Raw genomic sequence first — 27,878 nt, 5'->3', positions numbered from 1 at the left:
GTCAGTTGTTGGGCCTGCGATCGTAACCGTTGTTGTCAGCCCGCGCTAGCGTCGCAGTCGCAGTCGGCGTAAGCGTCAGCATTGGCGTTGGCGTTGGCCGTTAATGGTCAGCGCTTCACAGTTAATCGCAGTGCTTCCAAGAAATCGGCTTTATTAAGCGGTGGGTATTCAAAAACTAGCTAGACTTGTGTATAAATCTAGTTTTTTATCAAAATATTTTAAATAGAATTATGTTTATCAGCAAACGTAAAACGGAATGTGAATGTAAATCACCTGATCTTTAATAAATTAATGAAATATTTTTTAAAACCTTAAGAAAAAGTCAAAATAAGCTAAACTGTCATCACTAAAAGTTCGTCACTCTGAGTGGCGTTGCAGCTTGGAAGCTTCTCTGCGGGGGGCAGCGATAAAGCGGATAGTGAGTGGGAGAGAAGAGATCACTCTCTCAGAAAGTCTATTTTTCGCTATCGCAGCAAAAGCCTTATCCCTTGTTTCGAAGGCTGGGAGAGGAAGCTCGACTTTATTAAGTATTTATCTCAAGCAATTTCTTGAAGAAGGCGATATAATTACACAGGAAAAATTGAAATAAATTGATCAATTTAGTAATTGAGAACTGCAGTTTGGAAAATATTATAAAAATATGAATGCTTTTAAAAAATACATATAACGTTTCGGGTTTTCTGAAGTGTAAATCATTCAAAAAAAGGTGACTATATTATCATACGTTAAATTAAGTATTTTTTTTTGAAAGCATTAATATTCTTCTTCGTTTACTGATTTGTGTTAATCGTAGACTTGTTTCAGCTTTTCTTCTTTCCTTCCACTCCGATAGGCTTTGAAGAGCACTTCCAGGAAAAGTTTGGTCATGAAGTTTTGTTAAGAGGAAGCCGCTTGAGCATTTTCAACAACTTTTGGTTTTACCTCTAGTAACTATTTCAACCGATTGAACCACGAAGCACAACAGCACAAGTTTTCACCTTTACACCGGCTGTCGAGAATTTTAAGGCCTTAAAAGTTTGTTTTCATCGTCGTCCTCAATGCTAAATATTGTAACTTTAAGAAAAGTTTTCACAGATTCTCTGGTTCGTTGCATTAAATTGATTTTGTGATTTAATACGGCTCTCTGTGATTTCCAATCCCTTAGACTTTGAGCCTTGAGCACTTGGCCCCAAGTGGCAATCGATTTAATACCGCGCCTGCCCGGCTTTCCATCCGGAAAACTGAAGTGCGCATTTGAATTTCAATCAGCCGGCTGCATCGAAATAAATAAGCCACCGATGACTAGAACGATGAGCTCTTTCCGTCCACTTCCATTTCCCCATCTGGTCAGGAAGCTCACTTTTCAACTCAACAGTGATGGGAAAGGTATAATATGTGCTTTTTATATAGGTAATTTGTACTTAAGAGCTTGTATGTTGTCAGTCACTACTTATAGATATTAATTTACTCCTAAATGGGACATCCATTTAGTGTAAAATCATAAGCCATAACTCGTTAAGTTTTAATTAAATCTTTATATTGATAGTTCATTATGAGTTCATTTTTCTATATTTATATGAGGGTTGATATCAAAAACCCCCTTTGAATTTGTTTATAATTATTTTCATATCTGTAAGCCGCTATGTATCATAATGTTTTATAAATATCACTGTGTACTAGTTTGTTTATCAATATATTTAGTTTTAAGTGAACCATCTTAAATGAACATATGAACAGTGTTATTCCCTAAGACAGCAACCAAAACCGCAATTAAGGTTACGAATTCGATATGCCTGTAAAAAATAAATAAAAAGGAAAAAAACTAGATAGATAGTTCCCAGCACTATCCATCGATATGGCACGCATCGCCTGGCAACAAAATAGAAATTGTGGATTCCGCATCCGATTTGCCGCACTCACCGTTTATGATTCTGGTCAGCTTGGAGCGGCGCGTAGAGGAGGGACTCAGCATGCTTTCACGCCGGCTGCTGCTGGCACTGCTGCCCCCATTGCCTCCACCTGACGCCCCATGGTGACCTGAGCTCGGTCCACCCGCTGATCCGGATCCGACTGTCGAGTCACCGTAATTGACATTCAGCTGTGCTTGCGCCTGCGAGCCGAAGGAGCTGGACGTTGAGGTGGAGTACAGGCTGCTGGCCGAAGGACGTTTGCTGAATGGCGAAGGGGCACCAGCTCCGGAGGTGGCACCTGGCCCCGTGACTGCCAGTGAGGTGCGTGGCGATTCGCTAAACACAATCTCGGCAAAGGAGTCGATGCTGGCCGAACGCTGAAGAGCACTGCTGTCCTTGCGCCTGCAAGAAGAAAATAAAAATAGGAAAAGGGAAACACATAAACCAAAGTCATGAAACACGATGAGCAACTCAATGGATTCTGGTGGAGATTCCCTTAGAGGATGGCTGGGGATTCTTCTAACAAGTGCAAACTTGCAGAGTATCGTAATTACTTCACGCTGTCTGACATTTTAATGAGCTGCCCGCAGACCATTAAGTGCCGCTGCGGTCACTGGCCGGCCTAGTTGCCATAATGTGTCCACTTTTTTATGGCCACGCCAAGAGAGGAGAAAGCCGCTCGTCGGGGCAGCGGGAAAAGTGTCGCCACTGCTGTGCGAAATCACGGAGAAAAAATGATATGATTTCGGTAAATCATTCGTAGTTTTTAGCCCTAAAACAAAAGATTAGTTTTAGGTTTGACTTTAAGAGAAAGGGCTTACTCATTTTCGACTCAGGAGTATAAACTTTAATGTTTATTTTGTGAGACCTATTTCGATTAGCATAAATCTGTATTACTTTTATATTTATTAGCCACATTTTGCGCTAAGTGCAGGCACAACAGCGGACAGCTGGCTCTAATGTGTTGCTGCGGGTAATGCTGACAAAGTTGACGCATGTTTGTAGCCGGTCGAGCGTATTTCTTCATTCAAGTCAAACACTTTTCTGCGTTTTTTCCTCACTTTTCTTGGCATTTTGCTGGCACGCTTTTGCCCATGACTGGTCAAGTTTATGGCCTGCAAATCGAGGTGGGTGATGTTGGCTGATGGGTCAGAGTAAACTGCAATTTACGGTCCACTTGGCGGCCTAGTAATGGATTAATTTGCTGACTGCTTGGGAAAACGGGAAACGGGTTGGCTGCCTAGCTGGCTGGATAGCGATTCATGATGTGAATGCACAGTGAACTTTAGTTGCGAACTTTGTTTTGCCGTTTGCTGCATCATACTATATATTTGCTATGTTTTCAACACCACCCTGAATTAATTTGCAAGCAGCACACAAATTGAGTTGCCCCTGCCGACGCACTTTTGCTCATTTACAGCATTTGCATAATCAGAGTCAAGTTGGGGAAACTCGACCACATTAAGCACGCTCCAACCTTGGGCTGAACTTTCTCTATGCCAGCGAGTTGGTAACCAATTTGTCCTCCAATGAAAGCTCATATATTAATATGAGTTTCGGATGTGTGAGTGAGTAAAACATGTCGTATGCGCAACATTTTCAATTAAAACCGCAAAAGCTGTCGGCAATCTCAACGCCCCTCGTAAAGTCAATTTGAGTGATGTCTGTGGATGGGTCCAGGGGTTGCCACAGAGGATCCCTCCTTGTAGCTGGATGCATTCGTACACACACTCGCTAATTCTGTTAATCCGAAACCATAATAAACCCAGTGTCTCTCTTTCAGATCTCCGTCTTTTACTTGGAACTTCTGCCCTACCCCCATGAGACAATTAAGTGAGTTTGCAATTAAACACATTCATAATTTGCCAACAGCTAAATACGCTTAATCAACGCAAATTCAATCAAATTACGACGCTTTTAAGCAACAAACGAAGTGCTTCCCCAACCCCAAAAGAAAAACCCTTTTCCCATCAAGCAGCCATTTCCCTTGTTGCACTGTGCAAAAGCAGGGGTGTCTTTTAAGATAAAGTTGGCATTTTATCAAAGTAATGATAAGAACGTATTGGGTTTATATAACATAATTCTTATCACTAAGAACAGTATTATTCCATCACAAATTAGACCATGCTTGTTTTCTCCTAAGTGTACCTTCACATCCTATAGTAAACTGTGGTGCAAAAACTTATTCTCGTCATCGTCGCTGATAGCTGATGGCTGATGGCTGGGACTTGACTACAGAATTCTAGGGGTTGTGACTGGGGACTGCGTAGGGGTTGATTTTGGTTTGGGGAAGGAGAAGAAGACGAAAGAATTATAAGAAACCCCCCAAGCCACAGACACATTTCACGGCAGGCGACAGGCGGCAAAGTAGACCCTAGTTAGCTCTACTTGACTTGCTACTGTGGCGTGTTGTGCCCTTGCCAGTTGTCAACCTCATTGTAGACGTTGGCCTGCGATGCAGATGAGAAATGACAGGCGACCATATGCCTCAAGTTCTCAGTTGTCGGTTCTCTTTGGCCTAAGCCAGCAATAAGATTGCAGCCTGTTTGCTAGGAAACCTCAAAATGTAACTCTGGATATGGCGGCAACAGACGGCATCTAAAGTAGGAGCTGTCGATAATAATGATTGTTATTAACTTATGCATACAAGCACTTTAACCAACTGCCAACTGGTGGCAATAAGTCAAGTGCTCTGCCAAGCAAACTTGGCCTGTGTTTTCCTTGGCCCAGGGATACTATATATCGCAAAAATCAACAAAACAGTCAAGAGTATTTGACTTGGCAAGGTCGTATAAATTTGGCAGGTAAAACTGGTGAACTGAAAGTATATGGCGTGTGTACTTAGAGAAAATTCTATATAAGACATTAAGTTTCTAAACTTGTCAATATAATAAAAAAAAATCTTTTATTTATAATATTTGAAGAAAAATTCTTTAAAAATCTAAAACCTCGATAAAAGACTTTCCTTTTCTTTCAGTACATTTCTTTGGCATTTTCTAATGTGGGACTGTCTTTTCCCTGCCCAGTTTGTCTGTCATTTGGTCTCCTTATTTACACTTTACACACAACTCCCCCCCACATCATAGGTGATTTTCCGGAAATGTGCTAAGAACAAGTGACACATTTACGCACACAATCCTTGCCTGGCATTAAATATTTCGAAGTTCGTTTTGGTAAAAGTGAAATACTCTAGAAATTTTCTGGCACGTCCTTGAAGAACTCCTTAAAGCTTAGGATGGGCGAAGAAGCTGTCAACCTAGTGTGGAAAATGGCCTTAATGGGGACTGGCTGGCAGTTGATTCAGATGTGGGTTGGCAGCCTCAAAACAATTGACTGGGACATGGCTTAGTGTCGCCTGCACAGTAATTGGATGTGAGTGAAAAGTGCATTGGGACATAGAAGTTAGTTAACTCTGGATCGATATCCTTTTTGGCTATAGGGGTGTGTGTGTGTATGAGTATGCTTTTGGCCCCGGTCAAATGAGCCACACATTAGGCCTAATGACTGTTGGCCAACTCCAACCAGTCGACTCTTTCGGGGTCACATCTGGCAAATTTTTGGTTGTTGTCTGTCGCTCATCATCATAGCGGGGGCTTCCACTCGCATTTTCCGACCTTTTATGCCGATCTCACACATACTCATACTCACACACACAAATACAGACCCCCGCTCAAAGGACACAAAGTGAAACTGAAAATAAATCAGAAACAGAATGGCGGCCGTGCCTCACAAATTGATGTTGACATCAGCAAGTCGCCGACTTCGTCGAGGCTTTTAGCTAAACTTTTTGTATTTTTATTTATTTTCTGTTCCGCGAAGCCGCATGCAATTTATAAAATTTTACACTACATAACCTGCCGCCGCCCACGAAAACCCAGTTAATGAGTTTTGTCATTGTATTTGTTTTCGCATCTGTGTGTCTGTGTATTTGTGTTTCTGTGTGGGTGGCATTTCTTGGTGTGTGCATGGCGCACATGACGTATGCGCAATTTCAGTTATGGTTCGTTTACTCGAACTTCCAGTGGCATCTTGTTGTCCCAGCTAGTTTAGTGGCTGCTCCTTCTGCCACAGGAGCAGCGGCGACAAGACGCACAAAACTTTATCCACAGCATCACGACTGTGGCGGTGGAGCTGGAGGTGGCAGGACACGATTTTATTGGCTTCGCTTCGCGTCCTCTCCATCTTCTTGTACCCATTGATGGTAATGTACAGGGGTATGATAGATTTTAGCTTTAGAATTAGGCAAATATGTTCCAAAAAGAGGAAATAATAAGAAGGGCCAAGTCACTGGGGTTTTAACTATTACTTATTAAAGTTTTTTGATGACCTATTTGAAAGCCTTTTTAGGCCATTTCTGCCTTCTCTTTAAATCTGTATATAAAGTTAAAAAACTTCTAGTATTAATGTTTAATATTGGATTTTAAATTTAAAAACCTAGTTGGCCAACTTCTGATTATTTTTAAAAAATCCATATCCATTAGCGGAATTGCCTTTTCTGCGTATGACAACGTTTGTTTTACAATCAGTCTGCCTTTTTGTGGAAGTAAATCAACCGGAAATTTATTGCCGATTGAAATTTTATTAAAATTAATTTAACGTGTCAACGGAGCTCAAATAAAAATGTGTATTCAACTTAAATCTGTGTTTTTGTAAAGGTTTTCTCTTGTTTCTCACGTATTTGAATACTTTAAAATATTATTCTTGCCTCAATCTCTCGCCAAGTTCTAATTTTCTATCACTAAGGAAGTAGCAGATATCCCTTGGTCGACTACAATATTGCTTTCCCTGTTCACTTTCTTAAAATGTTGAAGCTTTAGATGGACCGCCTCCATCTTTGTCTTTGGCTGTTGTTTCATGAATAATGCATTCACAATTAAGCCAGTGAAGACTGGGGAAAAAAACCCCAACTAAGACCCTAACTGGGGGAGTTTCCCTGTCCCACCCAGCCAAGGACCCACTCACTCCATCTTGGCCGAGCTTTGCAGTTATTATTATGCGCATTGCTGGCTTCTACTCTTGCCATTTACGTTGTTTTACTTGCGTACAAGCTCGTTGGCTCTAAATTTAGCAACGTAACGCAATACAAACAGAACAGAACAACAACGCTGGCCATAACCCGTCCCAAAAGCGGACTCCTTTTGTTTCGGTTTTTCGGTTTTTTTTTGCATTTTAAAATATCAAAGTTTAAACACATAAAACAGTGCCATGGGTGAAGTGACGTTGTTGCGCCACAGAACACAGAACGCAGAACTTAGTATAGCCAGTACAGTATATCCTGTGTCCTGTACTGGCTGTCAGAAAGAGAAAGACAGACACGAAGCGTTGCAATCAGTGTTCGGTGGAAAGGACAGAAGGTCCTTCTGTACCTCCTGCGGCTTGTTTGCCAAAATGATTTTACACTCTTGACCATGGTCAACGGCAAGTGGTCCATTGTGAAGTAAAGTGCAGAGTAGAGACGGGAGAGAGGGGAGGAGAGTTCAAGGCATAGTCTTTCCGCTCGTAAATTGCTTAATCCCGTCAGGGACATGTGATATTGGCCTGGTCTGGCCAAAGCGTTTCCTCCTTTTGTACTGCACGTCGATAAATGTGCTTACATAATTAATCAGGACTACAGTTTGATTCACCCACAAACACGTTAAAGCTTGTGAATTTGGAATTAGCATTGGTCTAAAATTAGCAAAACTAATTTAACATTTAAACCTCTTCTCAATTATTTAATGTTGTAAAACCAAAACACAAATTAAACCACAAATTAAACAGCTTGCATTACATTTGTTCTACTTATATTATTATGCAGCTTGTAGGCATAAAAACAAATATTTATTATAATTAAAGGTGGTTTTTATAGTCCTGATTTCTTGTGATTTTTAAATGAGAAAATAAAATGTAACTAAAAAACTTCAACTTGCAGCTATAAAAAGGCTGCTAAAAATAATTGTAATTTAATATTTATTTTCCAAAACTAAACTTCATCTGCCTGGCAAATAAAATAATAGAAACCCAAATGTGTATAAACGCTCATTTTGCCATCGGCCATATAAACGTAGCGGAAATCCCTATCAGCGTGGTAAACGGGTTGTCCGGATCTCCATTTTAAATATTTTGCCATTTTGCCAGAGGACTCGGATACAAAGTTGTGCACATTAGCCCGGTTGTTGATGCCCAGCCAGTAAGGTTGATTTCTGCATTTCTCACTGATGGCCTTAAAGTCCTCTTCGTTTTGAAAGGATGCTAGATAGCCACCCATTTCACGGCATATCCTGGCAGCATCTGTCCAGTTTTTCTCTTCCTCAACGATTCGAAAGTATCTTGAGCCAAAGAGCTCAAAAAATGGAGGTATGCTTTTAGTCCAAGTCACTTCCTTATTTTCCATTGCAATCTTAATGCTTTTTACAGTTTCATTTATGGATAGAAATTGAGTTTTCAACCTAGCCTGACTTTCCACTACAGTTTTAGTTTCATTAAGTAATTTATCCAACTTGATTTCTGTTTCGTTTACTTTGCCAGCCATTATGTACCACAAATGCAGAACTTTCTCATTGTGTTGAATTAATGGATAAAATACGCCAAAGCAATAGGCACCACATTGAAGTACCGGGTCCTTAAGGCGGCAGGTGGTTTCTGAGGTATCCTCTGATTTAACTTCACTATACAAAACCCATAACAAAAATAGGTACAGAAAATGTTTTTCTAATCTTGGCATTTTATTGCGTGAAGAACTGCTCAGACGGAAAGCATCTGAAGAACTGGCTTCCTCGTTTTTGGTGTCTTTTTATATAATCGCTTTTAAAAGCACTTTACAGAATTTAAAGAAATATTTCCCTAGTGCTTTCAATTTGTATTAATTTAAAAACTTATATTTGTCTTTTAGGCTTTGTATATCGTTATCCATTCTCTCAATCTAAGTCTAGCATTGAATAAAAAATATTCGGATGAATTAATCGTTAATAAAGATGATTAAATAAAAATAAGAGAGCAGCATGGAACAGTACCATGAATCAATCTCCTCAACAAGCCAAGGCAATTGAAAATAATCAAAACTATTAGAATCATTTCAACCAAACACAATATCTACCCCAGCTTATTACTAAAGCCGTCTTGTAGATATTATTACTTAATTGGTTTCCCCTTGACAGTGCTCTTAGCTTTCAGGGTAATAGACCCCTTTAAGTCCACCTAATACCGCCTGCAAGCTAGCCAGCTGTGGTTTGATTTGTGCAACTTATCGTGTAGAGGGAGTGACGTTAATTAAGCTCAGCATCCTTCCCAGCCGGGGCAAGGTAAAGGATAAGAGGTGTGGTGCTGCCTCGGGCGTGTTAATCTTGCGACTGCATGTGTCTCCATTAGCCTGCCGTGAACCGTAACGAATGAAGACAAATGCGGCACTCGAACGCAGACCAAGCTGCTGTCCTGTCATCAAGTTCGTCCAACCAGCTAACCATCCCAGTCCGTCCATCCTTCTGGCCAGCCAACCAACCTCATATGGCTGGCCATTAGGTGGCGGACTCGGAGACACACGACCGAGATCAGCTTTCCCAGCTGGAGGGCGTAAATGAAATTAGCTAATTGCACCAGCGCTCGCCACCAGACCAGTCAAGGTGAAAGTTGACAACGCAGACATGTCGCACTCACAAATGCGGTGGCCAAAAGGCGGGGGAATGCTGTAAATTACGTATACGCACCTCTCCCAGGACAGACGACGTGGCGCCTCCTCGCCAAGACCCAAGCCCAATCCTCGGCCCAGACTCTGAACGGCACTATCTGCCGACGGCGGTGGTTGCAGATTGGACCTGCCTGCCAGGGCGCTTGATTGATGCAGCAATTTGGCCAGTCGCGTGAAGGTCGTGCTCGATCCAGATCCAGAGCCGGATCCTGAGCTGGCTGTCTCCACCAGTGGTATCTCGTGGAGGATGTTCTCTCGAGCCATTGGTGTGGATGCCTCCGAGGAGGCAGCTGCTCGTTTTCGGGCTGCCAGGCGATAGGCCCGCGCTGCCACCACATGGGGAGCGGGAATTCTGTGGAAGAGAAAGGTACTTTGAAGTATGCTTTGAAGCTAAGAGAAATATAGAATAAGGTTACCAAGATTAAGATGGATATAAAATTGTATTGGAATGCTTATTTTTGAAATTCCTATTCTTCTACAAACTTAACTCGGCTTCTATAAGTCAGAAAGTCGATGTGTAAATGGAAAACTCTTAAGGCACTTAATCAGTGATTGGAATTTACTTTAATATCTTAGCTAAAAGAGTATAGAATCCTCATTTGTTGTTGATAAAAATCATGTTGGATGTTTTTTTGATAACACAATAACATTAATTTCTTTCAGAACTAGTTAAGTTATTAAATTATAGGCTCAAAACTTTCCACTCTTCTCTCCTTTTATACTGTTATTACTTAGTTTACTTATGATAATACAAAGTTGACCCCTAAAAGCTATTGTAATAATTCAGAACTTTTTGGCTACTGGATATTTAGATAAAGTAGTTTGTTGTGTTTCTGTTGGCAATATATTATGGACTTTGGAAGATATATTTATTGTTTGCCATTTTAATAATTTATAGCTTTTTAGCTTTGTTAAGTAGGATATATGCTGTTATCCCCGATACCAAACTTAATTCTGTGGCTAGTTAAAAGATCAAACAAAGCTGACCAATCTCTAATTAATGGCCAATTCAGATGCCTTTCTCTAAATACCCACCTGAGCAACAGGGATCCATCTGCGTGGCACTCGAAGTCATCGGAGAGTTGGAACAGCGAGCTGTCCCCCAGGTGTTGCAGATGCGATTGCTGCTGCTGCAATTGCTGCTGATGCTGCTGCAACTGCAATTGCTGATGATGATGATGATGATGTTGGTGGTGGTGGTGCGTGCTCTGATGCTGATGGGGCGTACTGCCCGATGACTTTCGTCGATAGACCAAATTGCTATCGTCTTTTGGCAAATTCAATGATTTTACCATCAAAGTATTGTTGTTGTTGGCCAAATGTGTGTTGTTGTTGTTGTTGCTGCTTGCGGTATTATTGTTGCTGCTGCTGTTACTGCTGTTGTTGGTGGCACGTGTGAGCAGCGACCAACGATGACCGCTGGCGCTGCCACTGCGGCTTTTGCTGCCCAGCAAACGCTCCTCTGTATGTGTGTGTGTGTGCATGTTTTGGGCGTATAAAATGGGAAATCAGATAAAGCTATATATATATTTACATGGATACATAGATACTTTGGCGTGTGCGGCTTAAATGCACTTTCATTATATTAATCATAACTTGTACTGAAAACCTGTCAAAAGTTCTTAATTACATATTCTGCTGGCGCAAACATGCCACAACCCACACACATGTGCCAATGCCAGAGGAAAGTGTGCAAAGCGCTTTCATTATAATCATACTTTCTTTTAGCCTTTCAGTTTTTTCCAGGAAGATAACATTCCGTGTAGCAGCCTTTCAGGCTTGCTCGATTTCAAAGGAAAACGATAGAAATTTGAATTTTGCTAAGCATTGAATTTAATCGGATTATTTCAGTGGTAGTAGTAGTAGTTGGAGCATTAAGAGGAATGGTTTTAAAACTCCTATTAAATATTTTATCTTACATTTTGGTTTAAATATCTGAAGCCTTTTAATTCTATTCAAATAATATAATCACCTTTTTTGTAGCTCTCTTTCCAGCGCTTAAAATATTTCTAAACTGTTTTTACCCTTTGGTCAATTAGTTAATCGAATCTGGACATTGGTCATGTTGCCATGAAAATCTATTCAAATACTCTTGAGTGAAAATTCCGGAAAATGATTTTCCTGTGCAAAAAGGTAATTCAAAAGCCAGACAATGAAAGGATTGAAGTGCTGGTATTCGAGGTGGCAAATAAGCCTTTAAAAGCTCTCAGAACAAGCAGGAAAATGCATTTATATGTAGTCACGTATGGGGATTATATTGAATGGCCTTGGCCTGATTCTAGGCATAGCCATCATAAATCAATTTCTGTTTGCAAACCAAAGTTATCTTAATTAAACTGATTTACTCTTCGCGTATGCTTACAGTTGTGGTTAAATTATTAGGGGTAGAAAATTATCTTAAAAACTATCAAAAATTCTCAAATTTGTACATTCACTGTAGTTTTTTTTTTTTTCAATTTTTAAACAACTTTTAAGCAGAAGATTAATTCTCTTGACTTTACCCCATTAATTATTGAAAAATCCTTACAATTAAAGCAATTATTTATGCAACATTAACCCATGAAATGTGATTTTTTGAGTAATTGCAGTCTCTCAGTCTCATGATCGATGTGCAAAGAAATTACGTTGTTTTTTTAATGAGATTTTTTTGCAATATAATTAACCCATTGCTACCACAGTGGCATGCTACGCACCCAATTGAAATGTTTGTTTATCCGTGTGCAGCGAGACGACCGGAAGTCCTGGCACAATGATGGCGGGTAGTGTGCGCGACCGTAACAATGGCGGCGGCAGCTTGCGGCTGCCCGGTCGCGATTGTGACCCGGAACCACCACCTGCACCGCCCGCACCGCCAGCACCGCCACCCGCCGTGGCGCCACTCTGCTGGGCTCTGAAATGGAAAGAGAGAAAAAACGATAAAAAGGGTTTGAGAGAAACTCATGGGTAAAGGGTGCGGAAGAGCCAAAGAAAGTGACAATAATAAGTTAATGCTATTATTTATTAAGTGCGACGAGTCGGGAGTGTCAGCAAGTAAATGCAATTATTTCCCGTTCTCATTGCACAGCTCCATGCCATTTCCGTTTCATTTGCATGTGCTACGCCACCACCCCCTATGGAATTCTTTGCTCCGGCCCTCTCTCTCTCTCTTTCTCTGGGGCATATTCTTCTTGCACATTGAGCCTGGGGAAAGGGTTATTTGGCTAAAATCCTATTCTGTTTTATGACATTTTTACGAGTATCAGCTTAGGAACTCAACATAGTAAAGGGCTCTACGGATTAGGTTGAATTTAGAAAAGATATTTAAACTTTTTAAGTTCTATTTTAAGTTTCTGTTTAAGTTTTCACTTTAATAAAACTACAAAAGAGAGGATAAGGAATGAAAGTAAAACAAATTATTTGGAAACTAAAATTAAACCAAAATGTAGATTACAAAATGTGTTTCGTCTTTAGATCTTCACTCATAGTTCATATCAATGGCAAGCCTAGAATTCCTACAATTTAATTTGTTTATTGCTTGCACCCACTGTGCGTTGGGAAGAGTGTCATTGTCAGCTGTCGCTTTGCGCATTTTTTTGCGCTCGCATGTGAATTACATTTGATTGTTGTGTGGAAATTACTTTCAACACCTCGCAGGCCCTACGAACCCCATTCTCACATATCATACGGTGGCTGTGACATCTGGCAGGAACACCGCCTCCCCCGCCTCCACCGAACCCCTTACTCCCTTTCCCAATTCTCTCGCAATTTCTGCAGGCTGATGTGTGTGATTGAATTCCTGGCACTCGAACTCGATTCTCAACTTGACGCCTACACCAGATGCGTCTGTCCTTCTGGTCCTTCGCTGGCAATTGTCAATCTGATGGAACAGTTCCACACAAACCAACCCAAAACCGACCACCTCTCCCCACCTTCAACTATACATATATCTGCATGCAATAATAAAAAATACAGCAAAAAATAAAGAGCACGAGAGAGCTGCTGTATATGCTAACAAAAAATGGAAAACTTTTTATTTGATTTATTTCTGACTTTGACATTTTGCCAAGGCGCCCGAATATCTGCCAGGGCTACCCGCCCTTACTCGCCCCTCATGCAATATTGATGCTGATGATAGCAGGAGGGCGATGCCGAACGAACAGAAATCAGCAAAGTTTTCCTCACCCAGAGGCATTTACAAGATCCCAGCCAAGGGACAACACATTCAATTGCTCTCTCTTTCGCTCTCTCTCTCTCCCTCTCCATGGCAAAAAGCTGCACCCGCACTTAGTTCTGTTCCATCATGGTAGCAAAACTGCAGCAAAGTTGCACCAAAAGGCAAAAGAATCATGTAAGCAATTTATCTGCGTCCTTGCAACCGAAGGAGTGCGACGCAACAACAGCGGACAACTTGAGAAAATAGTTAAAGCTGCCAAAAAAGAGCAACACACACACAGACAGCACAATGTCCACACACATAAATAAAGGCAAAATTATATAATGCTTTAGTGAAATAAGTTAAAGTTGTGAAGGGCCCACGACGGCACCCTTTTGTTTTTATGGTACACTCAGGGAAATGGGTAAAAAATTTGTAAAAAACGTCTTGATTTCGTTTTTCTAAGAATCTAAATTATTTTATAAATATTTTTCAGATTTCTATCTATATAAAATCTTGGCAGAGACATATGTTCTAAGCTAGGTATTTTATGACCTTACTATCTGACCCGTTTGAGATTTATGTTATTGCCAGATAGGATATAGCGAATCTGCGTAAACCAAAATTAATGACTAATTTGGTGGCAAATATATTTTCGCTGTGCAGCTAAGAGGTTTGAGGTTTTTGCTGGCGGCGCTTTCAGAGTGTTGAGTGTCGAGCACAAAGGCGCACATATATGCGAGAATAATGCCACGGCACCCACTAAAGGCAAGCTGTTACAGGTCGCACAGAGGGGAGCTCCAAAAAAACGCAACAAAGCCGGGAAAAAGAAGGTTCTCGGTTGGGAGATGACGGTGAGCGACCCCGTGGCACAGCCCACTCACATAACTCAAAGCGGATCTACATAATTGACGTGAAATACTCGTAACCGTAAATCGTACATTACCCAAGGACCAAAGGGGCACGGGCCAGAGCAGGAGCAGTAGCAGGGATCATCCAGTAAAGGAGTGAAAAAAGGTTAACATGCTGCCGGAATTGGTGGGCAAAGTGCTTTAAGATGAGGCCTGGCATAAAAGTTTACAGCCCGATAATGAAGAGGTGTTATTTAATGAGCCAAGTTCCAGAATGTGGATATGAAATACTGCTCTTGAGGGAAGGATTAACACATGGACAGTCGTGTGATTCAATTACTTGCCAGCGATTATCTTCATTTCCCTATTTGAATATTGTAGTTAGGGAATTCCCTTTGCATCTCGGACGAGAACTAATGAAGTTCTTTGGTTATCAGGCATATTAACATCAGATACGACAACATTCCTGTCGCATTTCGAGCGTCATTTGTGTGTGAAAAGGGCAACTAAGCCGAAAGGCTTTGCCAAATTACGCATACGCACTGTGTGCGCCCTGTAATCCAGGCATTCAGTCTTTGTGTGTGCGTGAGCAGAAGGGTAGTGTAATTGCATTTGTGCTGTGTTTACATGTGCGTGCATAATTAGAGCAAATGTTGTTCATGTAATCAAATCATCGGAAGGCGGACCCTTTTTTCAGCCCAAAAAGGGACACCCAGCCACGGCCACGCCCCGTTTAAAAGGGGTTAAAGAAGGCTGACATGTTCCATGAACTTAAGAACAAGTGAGTGAACTTTAAGCGTACCTACTTGAACATCCGCAGGCAACTTGAACGCGGAAACGGGTTGCTCGTGCCTAATTGAGTTTGCCGCTTGGCATTCTTCGGCAGTTCCCAGCTCCTTAAGCAAATGTTGAGCATGCGAATGCCAGGCTAAGGCTATAAAAAGCATTTTCATTACGGCGCAATGCAGCCAGGCCAAAGGGAAAAAATATAGAAGAAATTTCGAAAATTCTTCTTCCTTCTTTCTTCGTGCAGCACACGCACCAGCCCCACCCACTGTGCAATAAACTGCGTTGAAGAGCAAGAGCTACTGAAATTGCGGATAAACATTGCTGCGAATCTCTAACGAGCTGCTCTTCCCAGCTTCCTTCGCTACCAGCAAACAAATGAGCAATGGCAGCAGTACGTGCATGGGAATTGAGATTGGTTTGCCACGCCCACATCGGCACCTTTGCCACGCCCAAACGCTCCCCAAAAACACTTGGCCTCTCGGGCTCCACGAGCTATTTATCAGCTACTTTTGAGGGTCCTTCAAACGCTGCATCCGCCCCTGCAAATGCGTTGCCAAAAAAAACTTTAAATGCCCCCAAAAATGCAAGCTGCTTTCTATTCATTTCCTTAGGGACTTCTGCTTTTTGCGGGAGTGCCAGCATTTTCAAGTTTAAAAGTCTTTCAAGAGTTTTCAAATTGGGTGTCTTAAAACAGAAGATTTTGGGGTATTTATTGAAGGGTTGGCAATGGTGAGGCCTTTAGAGCTCTAAATGTTGTTCTAAGCCATAAACTCCACAAATCGCATTTTGCATACTCAAAGCAAGCAAGAAAAGCAAAAGCTGGGATTAAAAATCATCAAAAATATAAATAAATAGTCGGCTTTGCAAAATAGAAAATGTAATTACGTATTTAAACATTCTCTGCTCAGAAAATGTGTATTTTATTCATTGGATTATTGGATTGTAGTTTACAGTTTGTAAATACTTCGAAGTGCAACTTGTTTGTTTTGCAAATGAGAAAAACTTAACAAAACTTAACTTCAAAATAAAATCATAATCTTAACAATTCAAGTACTATTAACTATGTAATAACTATTAAGTATGACCTCCCAAATATAATATAAATAATTGAAATAACAAAACCTCCTAAAACCAGATTTAGTTTCGGACCGCGCTTATTGATTGGCAACTAAATCGGTTTTGATTGCGGTCCAATCCGTTTTCAATCCGCCGTTCAAACAGATTGTTAATTCTGTTTGCCTTCGGCTGGCTGACAATTCATTGCTTGGGAAATCCGGCAAATCCCGACTAACACTCCCCCCTCTGCCCTTTCTGAAATCCGCGATTACCCCCCGGCGGTTGTTAAGTAATGGCAAACATTCGACTTACTGTCGCTCCTTGCGCTGCTGTCGCTTCTTCTTGAACACTTTCCTGACGCGCAGCAGGAGGAAGGCGGCCCGATCCACGGAGAGGGTGGTGCCGCTTTTCTTCGCAGGACCTGCTGCAGTATCTGGCTCCATTTTGTTGGTAATGGTGGTGGTGTTGCTCCTCTGCTCCTGCTGCTCCTGACTTGTCTCCCGTATCCTGCTGTGGCTGCTGCTGCTGCTGCTGCTTGAGTTGCTCTCGCTGGTGTCCTTTTGTTGGCTGGTTATTTTGCTTGTAAGCCGGCAGTGCCGCTTATGACAAGTTGCGCCATGGCTGGCATTTTGTATGCTCCTGGCGTAGTCCTTTGGCTGCTGGATTTCTCACTTTTGGCTTTTGCCTTCGCTGCGAGGGGTTGGTCCTTACACTGGCTTCACTAATACCATTGCACTATTGCTCCATTTTCTTGGTAGGAGGAGAAGAATGAGGAACTAAAGTATAGTATATGGAACATGGAACATGGTTATATCTATGCACACACACGCGTGGATTTACATATCCTGGCAGGACCTGCACGTGCTCCCAGCTGCCTCGTTGCTTTGTCAGACAATTGCGTGCCAAGAAGCAAATAACATTTTGCTTACATGTCGCAGTGCCACCCATTCGGGTTTTCACCCACTAACACACTTGCCCCCCAAAACCATTACACACGCACACACAAACACACGCTCCATAAGCGTTCATATGATATTGTTTTATTTATGATCTGCTGTTATGGCTGCTTAGGTAAGTTGCGAATTTCTTCGTCGCTTTACGCATTTCCATAAACGAATTTCCCCAGCCACCTACCGCCACCCACCAAGGACATTTGTCTTGACACGTCCTTTCTTTTATTATTGTCAAATAAAAATTTAAATTCATGTGGTTTTCCGAATGCGACTTTAACCAGAATCAGAATGGCAACATAAACTGTGGGGTCTTACTTTTTGGTCACTCTTCGAATTCTTCCCTCAAAATGTCAATTTCAGTTTGAGTTTCAGTTCCATCAGCATTCTCATTGTCAGGTTCATTATCATAATCGTACCTTTTTCCAGATCAATTACGGATTAACTGTCAAGTTTATTGGTGTGCACAAGGAGAGGAGGGTAGAGAAGGTAATCCCTGGGAATCCCTGAGAATGCTCACAGCATAAAGTTGAATGTCTCAACGTTACACCCACATTTTCCACCTGCTGTCGTTGGTGGTGACTTCTAAGTGAGCTTGAGTGGATTTTGAAAACATTTTCAGCACACTCAGGACTCAAACTTGAATTCACATACAGACAGGCAGGCAGTCAGCTGTGCTCTGTGTACGACAGTCTCCTTGATAAAGGATAAGAAATTGCTGCGCAGCCACAAAACTGAAGCTCAATTGAGGGACATCCCACAAAAGGCGACTTATCGGCTAACTTAATATTGACTTATTTACTCACTGAAAATCGGAAAACTATTTACGACTCCTGCCAAATCGTTGATAGCTACCTATCCTTGGCAGGGTTCTAAGTCCTGAGTACAGACAACGAGACTGCTGATAAATGATTATGATGCTGTATTTGGGTCATCGTTGGGGGAACCTGGAACCTGGTCAACTGAATTCCTGATGAGCTGCCATGAATCAGAAAATAATTGCTGGAACTGTTCTATTCTTGATAAGGGTAATGGCAATGGGGCATCGAAGCAATTATATCTTGATTTGATAATCACAGCCGGAAGCTGTCAAGACCAGATGGATGTCAGAGTCACGCGCGGACTATAGACAAAAAGTTGAGCAAGGATAAATCAGGAGATGGATAGAGACTTCAGGCCTGTCTAGCTATCGTCGAGAATTTAATTGCTTCATGCTTGGATTGATTACACATCAACTAGGTTTAAATTAAGTTGTGTAAATCAATTTATGTTTCTAAAAATTAGATTTAATCTTGAATTTTTTTAGAAATTTTTTTCCAAGGGAAAACTTTAAGGTTGAACTTTGAAAAAAACATTTCATGGTTTTCCAGTTCCATTTTGAAAACAAAACAAACCACGAATAGAACTTGCTGCCCACAGAGCTGAAGTATCCTTTTGAGCACCATCAGGAGTTGACACGTGGATTAATTTCCGAAACGTTATCCCCCTCCGCCCAGGTATCCCTCGCTTGGCATCGAGTTAATTGAATGTCATGGCAAGCTTCGACGCTGATTGGAAGCCGGGAGCGTTCCTGGCTAAAAGACCGTGTCTGTGCCCATGTTGCAAGCCATTTCCGGCACGCTCGAGGATGTTGCCTTTGGCTTAGATTGCGCAATTTGACTTTAAAGTCAATCATTTCGCGCTCCAAGTCCTGCTGCTGCGACTGCTGCTAGCGGTTGGGGAAAAGGACGATAAACGACACATCCCGGACAGGTGGAGCTGGGCTAACCACAACCACATCGGTGGCACGTCACTTGCAACGCTTCCGCTGTTGATTTATTCGCCATTACCGGAACGCCAGAACGTGACCGGTTGTGGTCGTCTCTAGGACTCTAGGACTCCAGCATCTCGGCATTAGGGGGCAGCGTAAGGATGCCATAATTAAATAACAATTTGCCAGCGAACACCAAAGGGGCGGAGGACTAAACCAGGAGCAGGACAACAACATACCAACTTGTAGCAGGACACCCAAAGGACACTCGCACATGTGCGTTGATGGCGGTGGGGGTGAAGGAGGTGCCACTGGAGCATTAAGAACCCAGCTCTGCCATCAAGTGCCTGGCATAAAGCGAATGCGAACGCGAACCAGGACCCTTCCAACTCCCTTTATGGGCCAACATTTTGGAGGAACTCTCGCCTTTGCACTTTTCCTTTGCATAATTTTTTATTCGGCACAACAAAGCGCTAAGCTGAAAAGCAAACATATAAGTACGCAGCTTACAGTTGTGATCAAAATGCTAGGACTTTGTAATATTATTAGGATATTATTATTTGTAATAATATTAGGAAAAATTTGTAAAGTACTTTCAGGTTTTTTTTAGGGAGTTAAAAATTGGAATTTATAGATTTACATGTTTTAGTATGAATTTCGTCGACATTAAAAAACTCAGAAGTGGTAAAAATATGTAAGGAGTTTTATAATTTATGTATAAAAACTTAAACGACTTAAAAAGCCAATATTAAATAATACTTAACGGGAAAATGGTAAGAACATTGCAAGTTTCTTCTTGAATTTTTAGTAGCTACTAAAACTAGTTTTTCTTCCTTGACTGTATCCACCAAATTTGTTTCCCATTTAGTGCCCAGCTGGTCCAGACATCTCCAGAGAGTGAGCGAGGGCCGGAAATGAGTGCAAATTTATGCAGAAAGTAATTAAAAGAACCGTTGTCCGACTGGCTACATTTCCCGGCCCAACTGTCTGCTCGTGAAGTGGGGTGGAAGAGGAGAGGGAAAAGAGCTGGAGTGAGTGGCTTGGGGGCGTGGCCCCCATTGTGCAAGAGCCTTTGAGATGTTTTTAACGATTTGTTTGCGCTCATAAAAGTAAAATTTAATGAAGTTGCAGCATAAAAGGCGCATAAACACGAGCCAAGTGGCTCGCTGACCTTTGTCCTTTGCATCGTTATCCTTGTCTCTCTCTCTCTGTTACTCTCTGCCTTTATTTTATTCCCATCTCTTTTACACTCATTACTCCTGTTAAAGTGGTTCCGTTGAGTGTTTGTCACTGTCTTAATTACTTGGCTTTGCGTCTCATTGTCCGCTGGCCACAAGGCAAATACCTAAAGGCACCTCAAGCTAACGAGCTGCTCAGCTTCTGCCTTGTAATCACACTGCATGCCCACACCTATTAACACCGACCTCTGAACTCCCGAACCCCCCTTTTAGATTTCCCGATGGGGCAGCGAAAAGTACAATCAATTTCATTTCAGCGCCACACAACAACAGCAACAGCAAGAGAAACACAAATAGGGGCATCCACAGGAACGCAGAAGGTGGCACAAATGGCCCGCCCACCTAATTTAAAGGACTAATTGTCAACATGCCGCAACTTGGCTGAGAGTGTGTGTGTGGGTCAGGAGGTTGAGATTGGATAGACGTTCGGGTAATTTCTCTCTAATTTGTCTGGAACAACCAAAATGGCATTTGGCCTAAGCTGATTTAAGACGGTATTTTGACTTACAAATTTTCGCTCTTTTATTATTGTAATTTCAAGAACTGGGCACAAGTTTTGCTCTCTTTTAAAAAATATTTAAGAACCTTACCTTAGAAAAGATGACTAAGGACTATGCTTACAATATATTTCCCCTTTAACAAGCAAAAATACCTTCACCACCCTTGTTTATTTTTAAATCAGAACTATTTTCGATCTAAATATAAGAGCTCGGATTATTGGACATTAATAGCTGACAAAGCTGTTAATAAACAGCGTTAAATTTCTAAACTTAACCTAACTCAAAAATCAATACAGCTTCAAATAATTCTTAAAGTGCCTTCAGAAATTCCATTACCAGAAAGCCTTTTCCATCAAAATTTGTGGCTAGTTTATCTTGAACGCAGCTCTCAGCCATCGAATTGTGAGAAGTATTTAGAGTGATTCACGTAGACACCAAAAAAATATGAGAGGCTTCCACGGCAGGACTTTGTCTGCTCCTCCTCAGCCAAACTGCTTATCCAAAGCCAAACACTCTTCCAATACACGCCCTAACCAAAAAATGGCCTCTGAAGTCCATTGTTTTCCGTAGACTGGCCCCCAGGCTGTATGTATATTTTGCAGATACTGACATACGTCTTTCTTTCCCTGATTTCCCAGCTTACGCTGCCCCACCTCCCACTTGACCTGCCGCCAGCCCCATATTCAGTTTTTGTTATTCGTCTGGCATTGTCTGGCCATATCAAGTCAGTTGCCACTCAGCACTCAGTCGGCTAAGCAAAATGTATGGCTATGGGCCTTATCTACGCCTCTCTACGGCCCACAATATTAGCACTTGAGTACAATTTTCCAGTGTAAATAGCCGGGCTAACAAAAGCCGTTAAAACAAAGAATGCCAAGACGAGCGATGAGCGTTAATAATGCGGATGAAATGCGACATGTTAACAAGGCGACGCCTTAAGAGGATTGGGATTTGCCGCAGGATGGAATGAACTGAGGTGTTTGGGTTCCTGTTTTCCATAGACTTTAGAACTAGGCTGCGACGGTAGACCGAAAATAAAAGAGGGAAACTAAATAGAAGCTCGATGGTTTAGACACATATTAGACAACGGGGCGTATGAGTGTTGTCGGCATTTTATTTTCATTTTCGGGCGTCCAGCCATGAAAATGCCAGCCTTGAAGTGTATTCATACGCCAGGGGTTGTTGGGGCACTTGTCTTTTTGTCTTTCGTCTGACTCGGCCGACATTTATGGTTCAAGTTGCCAAGTTGTGTTTTCTTTTAGCTGAAATTGTATGCCGCCATTGACTGGCAGAAAAAAAAACAAACTGACACACACATCCAAGGTATTTAGTTTTGTTTCAGCCAGCACCAAATAGCTTTCGGCTCCAGGACATTCAGCCCTATGACATAGTAAGGCAATGGAGTGTAGGGAACAGGGCGGGCAAAGGTTGCACAGATTTCATGGCTGGCTGCATGCAGCTGGCAAAAAACAAACAAGCCAACAAAGAAGCCAACCAACGGTGGCCAACAACAAGCCCATCTGACACACCGGACAGTGAAAACCAGCTAAGTGCATAGTTTGCATAAGCAATTAGCAATTAAGAGAATTTCATTTAGTTTACTAAGTATTTAGGAGAGAAATTAGTTGGGATTTCTCTTAATTTTAGGTGACAAGAAGTATGATATTTTAAATTATTAAAGAAAGATAAGTTTCGTAAAGTTCACTTTACGATCGTTAAGTCCTTAAAAAAGCAAATTGATTTCTCTTTAATGGGAAACCCATAAAACCATTCATGCCATTTTATGTAGCCCGCCTTTAAAAGCTTCCTTATGCTTTCCTTTTTCTTCCCTTTAAATTTTATTTGCCAAAGTTTATTTTCTCTCTTTAATTTCCTTAAAAACAAACAGAAAGATAGCCAAACGAACTTCTTGTGAAAAGTGGAACTGACCAATTTCTTTGAGTTTTCAACTTTGGCAATAAATAAGCACAACTGCTCCCTTATTTGAGTGAAAAGTTAAATGTCCCACGAAATGTCAACTATGAACATTTATCCCCAAGAACAGACATAAGTGCCTACGCAAACGGAATTTATTCTTTGAAATTCGATTAGCATATTTCTTTCAACTTTCAAGTTTCAAATTTCGCAGGCGTATTCGAACCTTCAAGCCTGCTCGCAGACTCGTGAAAAATTCTCTTAGGCCAACTTTTACTGTGTCTATTCAATATGGATGAGTGAATGAATGCTGGGGATTCTGTTGGAGAAGGCCATCCAGCCAACCAGCCAGCCAGTCACACACATATGCGCAACGATGATGATGCTGAAACGCGGTGACAACCAGGCCATCTAGACCCCATGAATATGTCCCACCCTCTATACAAACGTTGTCTATCCGTGCGAAGGAGCAGTAGCAGGGTTTGGGTTTGAGGTCCTTGAAAAATTACAAGCTTTTAAATTGAAATTTCAGACTGCAAGACCAGCTGGAAAGAGCTGAAGAAAGAGGAGGAGGAGTACGAGGGCACGAAATGGCATAGGACACGGTAGCAAACAGGAACATGGAGACAACAAGCCAGGACACGAACGCGGACACGCTTCGTTGTTTATTATTTGTGGCTTTATTATTCCGGCCACTGGCCCTCGGCAATATTTTCCTTGTTTCGTCCTTCCTTTTTTTTCCCATCTAGCTTTCTACGCTGCCAACAATTTCGCCGCGGCTAATCAAAAAATGAATTGCCGTAACACATTACAAGTACATTGCGTATACGCCGCGTTGCTCTTCCTTTTTTCTTTTTCATCCCGTATTCCAAGCTTTTTTTTCCAGTTTCTGTCTGCAATTCGAAATTATAGTGGAGCTGCTGTAATGTGTAGCTTCGGGAGTAAATATAATTAGCCAGCTCCCGGCAATGATGTCTGCCCTTTTGGCCAAAAGGCAAACTGTGAGTGAACTGACAATTTGACCTCTGTTGTTAGGGGGGTTGGAGAAGAATCCATTGCTCTTTTACCCAGAAAGTGGCCAATTATTCTGCGGTTGGGTCAGAGGCAGAAGAAGTGATTAGACGATTGATGAACGCTGGCCAATTTGGGGTTAAGCACACTGAATGTCTAATTCCTGACCCTTGGTGAAAAGTGTTAATTGACAGACTAATTGAAACAGCCGCAAAAGCAATTTGAAAATGCCATTTGAGATAAACACAATTAATGTTTCACTTTAACCCCAACAACGGCGAAGTACTTTCAATAATGAAAAGGCAAAGACAAACACAAACACGAAATTTCCATTTTGGCCTGCGTTAGCATAATTGTAAAATTAAAGTGAGCCAAGATTGTATGTTTACATATTCCATCCCCACGAACTAGTGCAATTTACCAGATATCTCTCTCTCGATTGCCAAACCTAAAACTCAATTTCGAAACCCTTCAGTTGACTGGGCCCAAAAAGTAAATTGCATTTTGTAATTAAATTTTATCTAAGCCCAGACAAGTACACACCCACAGAGCGAGTATTGAAATCAAGCAAATGGGCATTTATGCTAAATACTGTACAACAATATGGCCAAGGATCAACTGGCCTGCCAGCTCGTAAATTCACCAAATTGAGAAAATGGGAGCGGTATATAAAATAGACACACGCGCGGCAAGCGGCCACACGGCGTATGCGTGTTGATTGGCATTGTCGGTCGGTCAAAGGTTTTGCTTAAACGCAAATTGGCAAACGCAACACGGCAGATAGACAGGACTTTCCTGTCCAGCAAAAAAAAAGAAAAAAAAAAATAGGAAAGAAAAAAAAATTGATTGGGGAAATCCCCTCAAAGGCAAATATCCTACAAACACGTGAGATAGATAAACCGGATTGGGCGGTGGGAAAAACCAAGACGCACGACAACAAAAAATAAAACAGATTCGCGCTTCAGTAAACAAATCCCAAGCATCGGTTTGGGCTTGGGTTTGGTTTTGGGCCACATTAAAGCCGTAAGTACCAGGAAAAAAATGACAGACGTACAGATTTTTTTTTTGTTCGCTCTCTTAGGATTTTGGCGGGGGATTCCTGGGTATTCGACATACAGTTTGGCGTTGAAGTTGGGCAAATATTGACAGGGCCATGTGCGAAGTCTGCGATGCGAAGGAAGGGCGTCGAGCCTAAACGACCTACAAATGTAATTTCCCTATGAGCCAATCCACCGACGCTTACACAACCAAATCGATGGAAGGACCTATAAATGCACAGCAAGAAAAGAAGGTGCTTGGGCTGTAAGTTTTAAGCTATGCAGGATATACAGAAAAAGTTTTCTTAAAAAAAACTACCTCAGTTTTCTGAAATTTTAGTAAAGATATAGATAGTTACCAAATATTTATTTGAATATTAATAAAAGTTATAATATTTTTAAGCCAATCATGAATACAAATACTGCGAGGTATGCAGAATTTCCCTGTGTGCTGCCAAAAACAATTTGTAAATCCAAATAGATACACAAATCAACCGCAAAACAAAATAGAACATGGCAAACGAAACAACATATTCGAGAAGAGCACATCAAAGGAAACCAGAGAGGATGGGATAGGAAGCGAAAGACAATTACGTTCAATTTGAACCGCAAGGACTCTGCATTTCCACTCGACTCTTATTTGGAAACAACTAAAAATAAAGGAAAACCGAGTGTATTTGTAATTGTAATTGTAATTTAGCTGCAGCCAAGCGAAATCAAAAAACAAATTGAATAGATGGCACGAAGGCGATTGAATTACGCTAGTTCGGGTTATATATACATATATGTATATAGCTATATCTGGACAGACTTTAAGTACCATCCATATCAGGAATTGCTTTTTGTTTGCTCGCGCTTTGCCTTCAACTGCAAACATTTGCACACAAACACACACTTATGGACCGCCCGCCTCGGCATTATGGAGCTATTTTAGTCGGCACTCACTCATAGTTACAGTCCAAGGTCACAGGGCGCCCACCTTCACACACCCACACACTCTCACCCATCCGACTGTAAAATATTTTTAAAAAGCAAGAAAAGCGTAGCACACTTTTCGGGGCGCCCATTTTTGACACTTCATTAGTTCGCGTGAATGAATGTTTCCGTTGTTGTACGTGTATGAAAAGCAAGCAGAATAATAATAAAAATAATAATAATAATGATGATGAAGAAGAAGAATGAGAAAAGGAAGCGAATGCGGATAAGGAAGGAGAGCAAACTTTTTTTATGATTCGCCCTCCAAACACCTTTTGGCAATGGAAAAAAAGAAATTTGCCTATAAAGAGTCAGCCAACTTTCCAATTGTAACCAATAACGAACAACGAATCGAAGGGAAAAACTTTCTGCTGCCAAAATAAAAAAAGAGCCATAAAATCGCTACCGGCAGTTCGGTGGTAATCGCCGGATTGGGTCAGAGAGAAAAAAAAATGAAGAACCTTAGGAAAGACCAGGAAAAATTAGGTGGGAGGGGTGGTTGGTAACTGCCAGCACGACTTTCACATTTGATGATTTACGATGCGTCTCCGCTGGGCAAACCGAGGCCATTTCCCCAGCCAGGTGGCACAAATCAATGGGCTCCGTGCTCCAAGCTCCAAGCTCCTTTCGCCATTGTCTTAGCCGGAGATCCCGGCGCAATCCAATGCACATCTCGGGCATTAATCAAGCATAAAAGTAGGGCAGACAGAGCTACCGAATTGGTAATAAGACTGCGATAAGCCCCAAGGATATCATACTAATAGACTGAGGTTCTCGGTAGTAATGCCAGTCGAAATGATTAAACCTTCGACTCCTCCTTTTCTGCAATTTCAAATATCTAAGCCGGAAATTGTTTCACTTAGCTGGCATCTTTAATTAGCAGCCGTAATTAAAAGTATAAACGTGAAACGTGTAATTAAAAACGGACCGCAACAAAACAAAGGCACAATAAAATGTCACTCTAATTGGCGTCCGCAATTCATATTGCATAAAAACGAGGAAAAATGAATAAAATGGAAGAGAACTCTGTTGGCCTATAAATACAAATTGAAAGTGAAATGAAGAGGCGAAAAAAATGGAATGTAAATAAAGCGTTTGTATCAATTAAAACTGAAAGCTGCTCGTTTCGGGATGCTAAGTAAATACTAAAATAATAAGGGAAACGATAGCTAAAATAATATTGCTTTTAAAAACAGAATAAATAATAGCCAATATTAAGTAATGATCTACAAATTATTTAGCATTTAATTTATACAAAATAAAATCAGTTTAAAGATTTTCAATTGCATATAAAAAAAATTCAATTTAAATCTCTTTATTGTAAACCATTTTGTGACAGTTTGCTTAGTTGAGCTTAGCTAGATTATCAAAATGAATGCAATAAAACGTCAATATCGTTTATTAAATGGCCAAAAACAAAATCCATTTTGCATATATCATTTTAAATACAAAGTCTGTCCCAGCAGCAGCAATCCTTATTAATTGCATTGCTATGAACGTTGGCATTTTCGCACATATGGCAGAGCAAAAAAGGCCAAGAAATGTCAACCAGGCACAAACTCACACCCATATAAAATATATTATATATATATATAGTGAAAGTCCTCGGAACGCATCGCCTGCGACGTCATTGTCATGAAATGCACAAATTTATTGAGAACATGTCGCATGTATATAGTATACGAGTATGCATTTTTGTCCTTGCCGGCACTTGGTATAATTTTAGTGCTCCTTGTTTATATTTTTAGTGGCAATAGCAATTACTCTTAGTTGTCAAGGAGCTGGAGCCCAGAAATAGCAATATACCATATTCATGTAGGTAAGTACTTCAATTTATATATACACTTTTGAGGGCTGGTTTGCTTGCGAAATGAGCACTTAATCATCTCTCGCAGATTTAATTAAATGCAGCAAAATAACAATCCAGCAAACAGGCAGCGATATTAATCATACGTCATGTTGTCAGCTTTATGAAAAGCCTGCATAAATCTCTGCCAAGCCGCAGAATGCAGCAGAATGTTGTAAAAAAAAAGAAATAAAAGTGCATGTGTGGGCGCTAGTTGATGGCAAATTGTTTCAAATGTGCGCAATTTAAAGGAAATTGAGAAACCAAAAGCGGAAAA

At 41.1% G+C, this 27,878-nt stretch overlaps 1 protein-coding gene across 1 annotated transcript; it reads right to left on the bottom strand.

The window, feature by feature from the left end:
* Nucleotides 1-1,755: 1,755 nt before the first annotated feature.
* On the bottom strand, nucleotides 1,756-17,173 carry LOC108115567 (probable serine/threonine-protein kinase DDB_G0272282). Its single transcript, XM_041819167.1, is given in 7 exon segments — nucleotides 1,756-1,772; nucleotides 1,824-1,888; nucleotides 1,890-2,291; nucleotides 9,572-9,904; nucleotides 10,588-11,014; nucleotides 12,246-12,442; nucleotides 16,693-17,173. Coding segments are annotated over 7 exon segments (1,572 nt in total). The 5' UTR covers nucleotides 16,824-17,173.
* Between the last annotated feature and the right edge of the window lie 10,705 nt (nucleotides 17,174-27,878).

The sequence above is a fragment of the Drosophila eugracilis genome, unplaced genomic scaffold (genome assembly GCF_018153835.1).
Source record: "Drosophila eugracilis isolate 14026-0451.02 unplaced genomic scaffold, ASM1815383v1 contig_47, whole genome shotgun sequence".
Classification (NCBI taxonomy): domain Eukaryota; kingdom Metazoa; phylum Arthropoda; class Insecta; order Diptera; family Drosophilidae; genus Drosophila; species Drosophila eugracilis.
The sequence above is the reverse complement of the archived record's forward strand: the minus strand, read 5'-3'. Positions and strand labels throughout refer to the sequence as shown.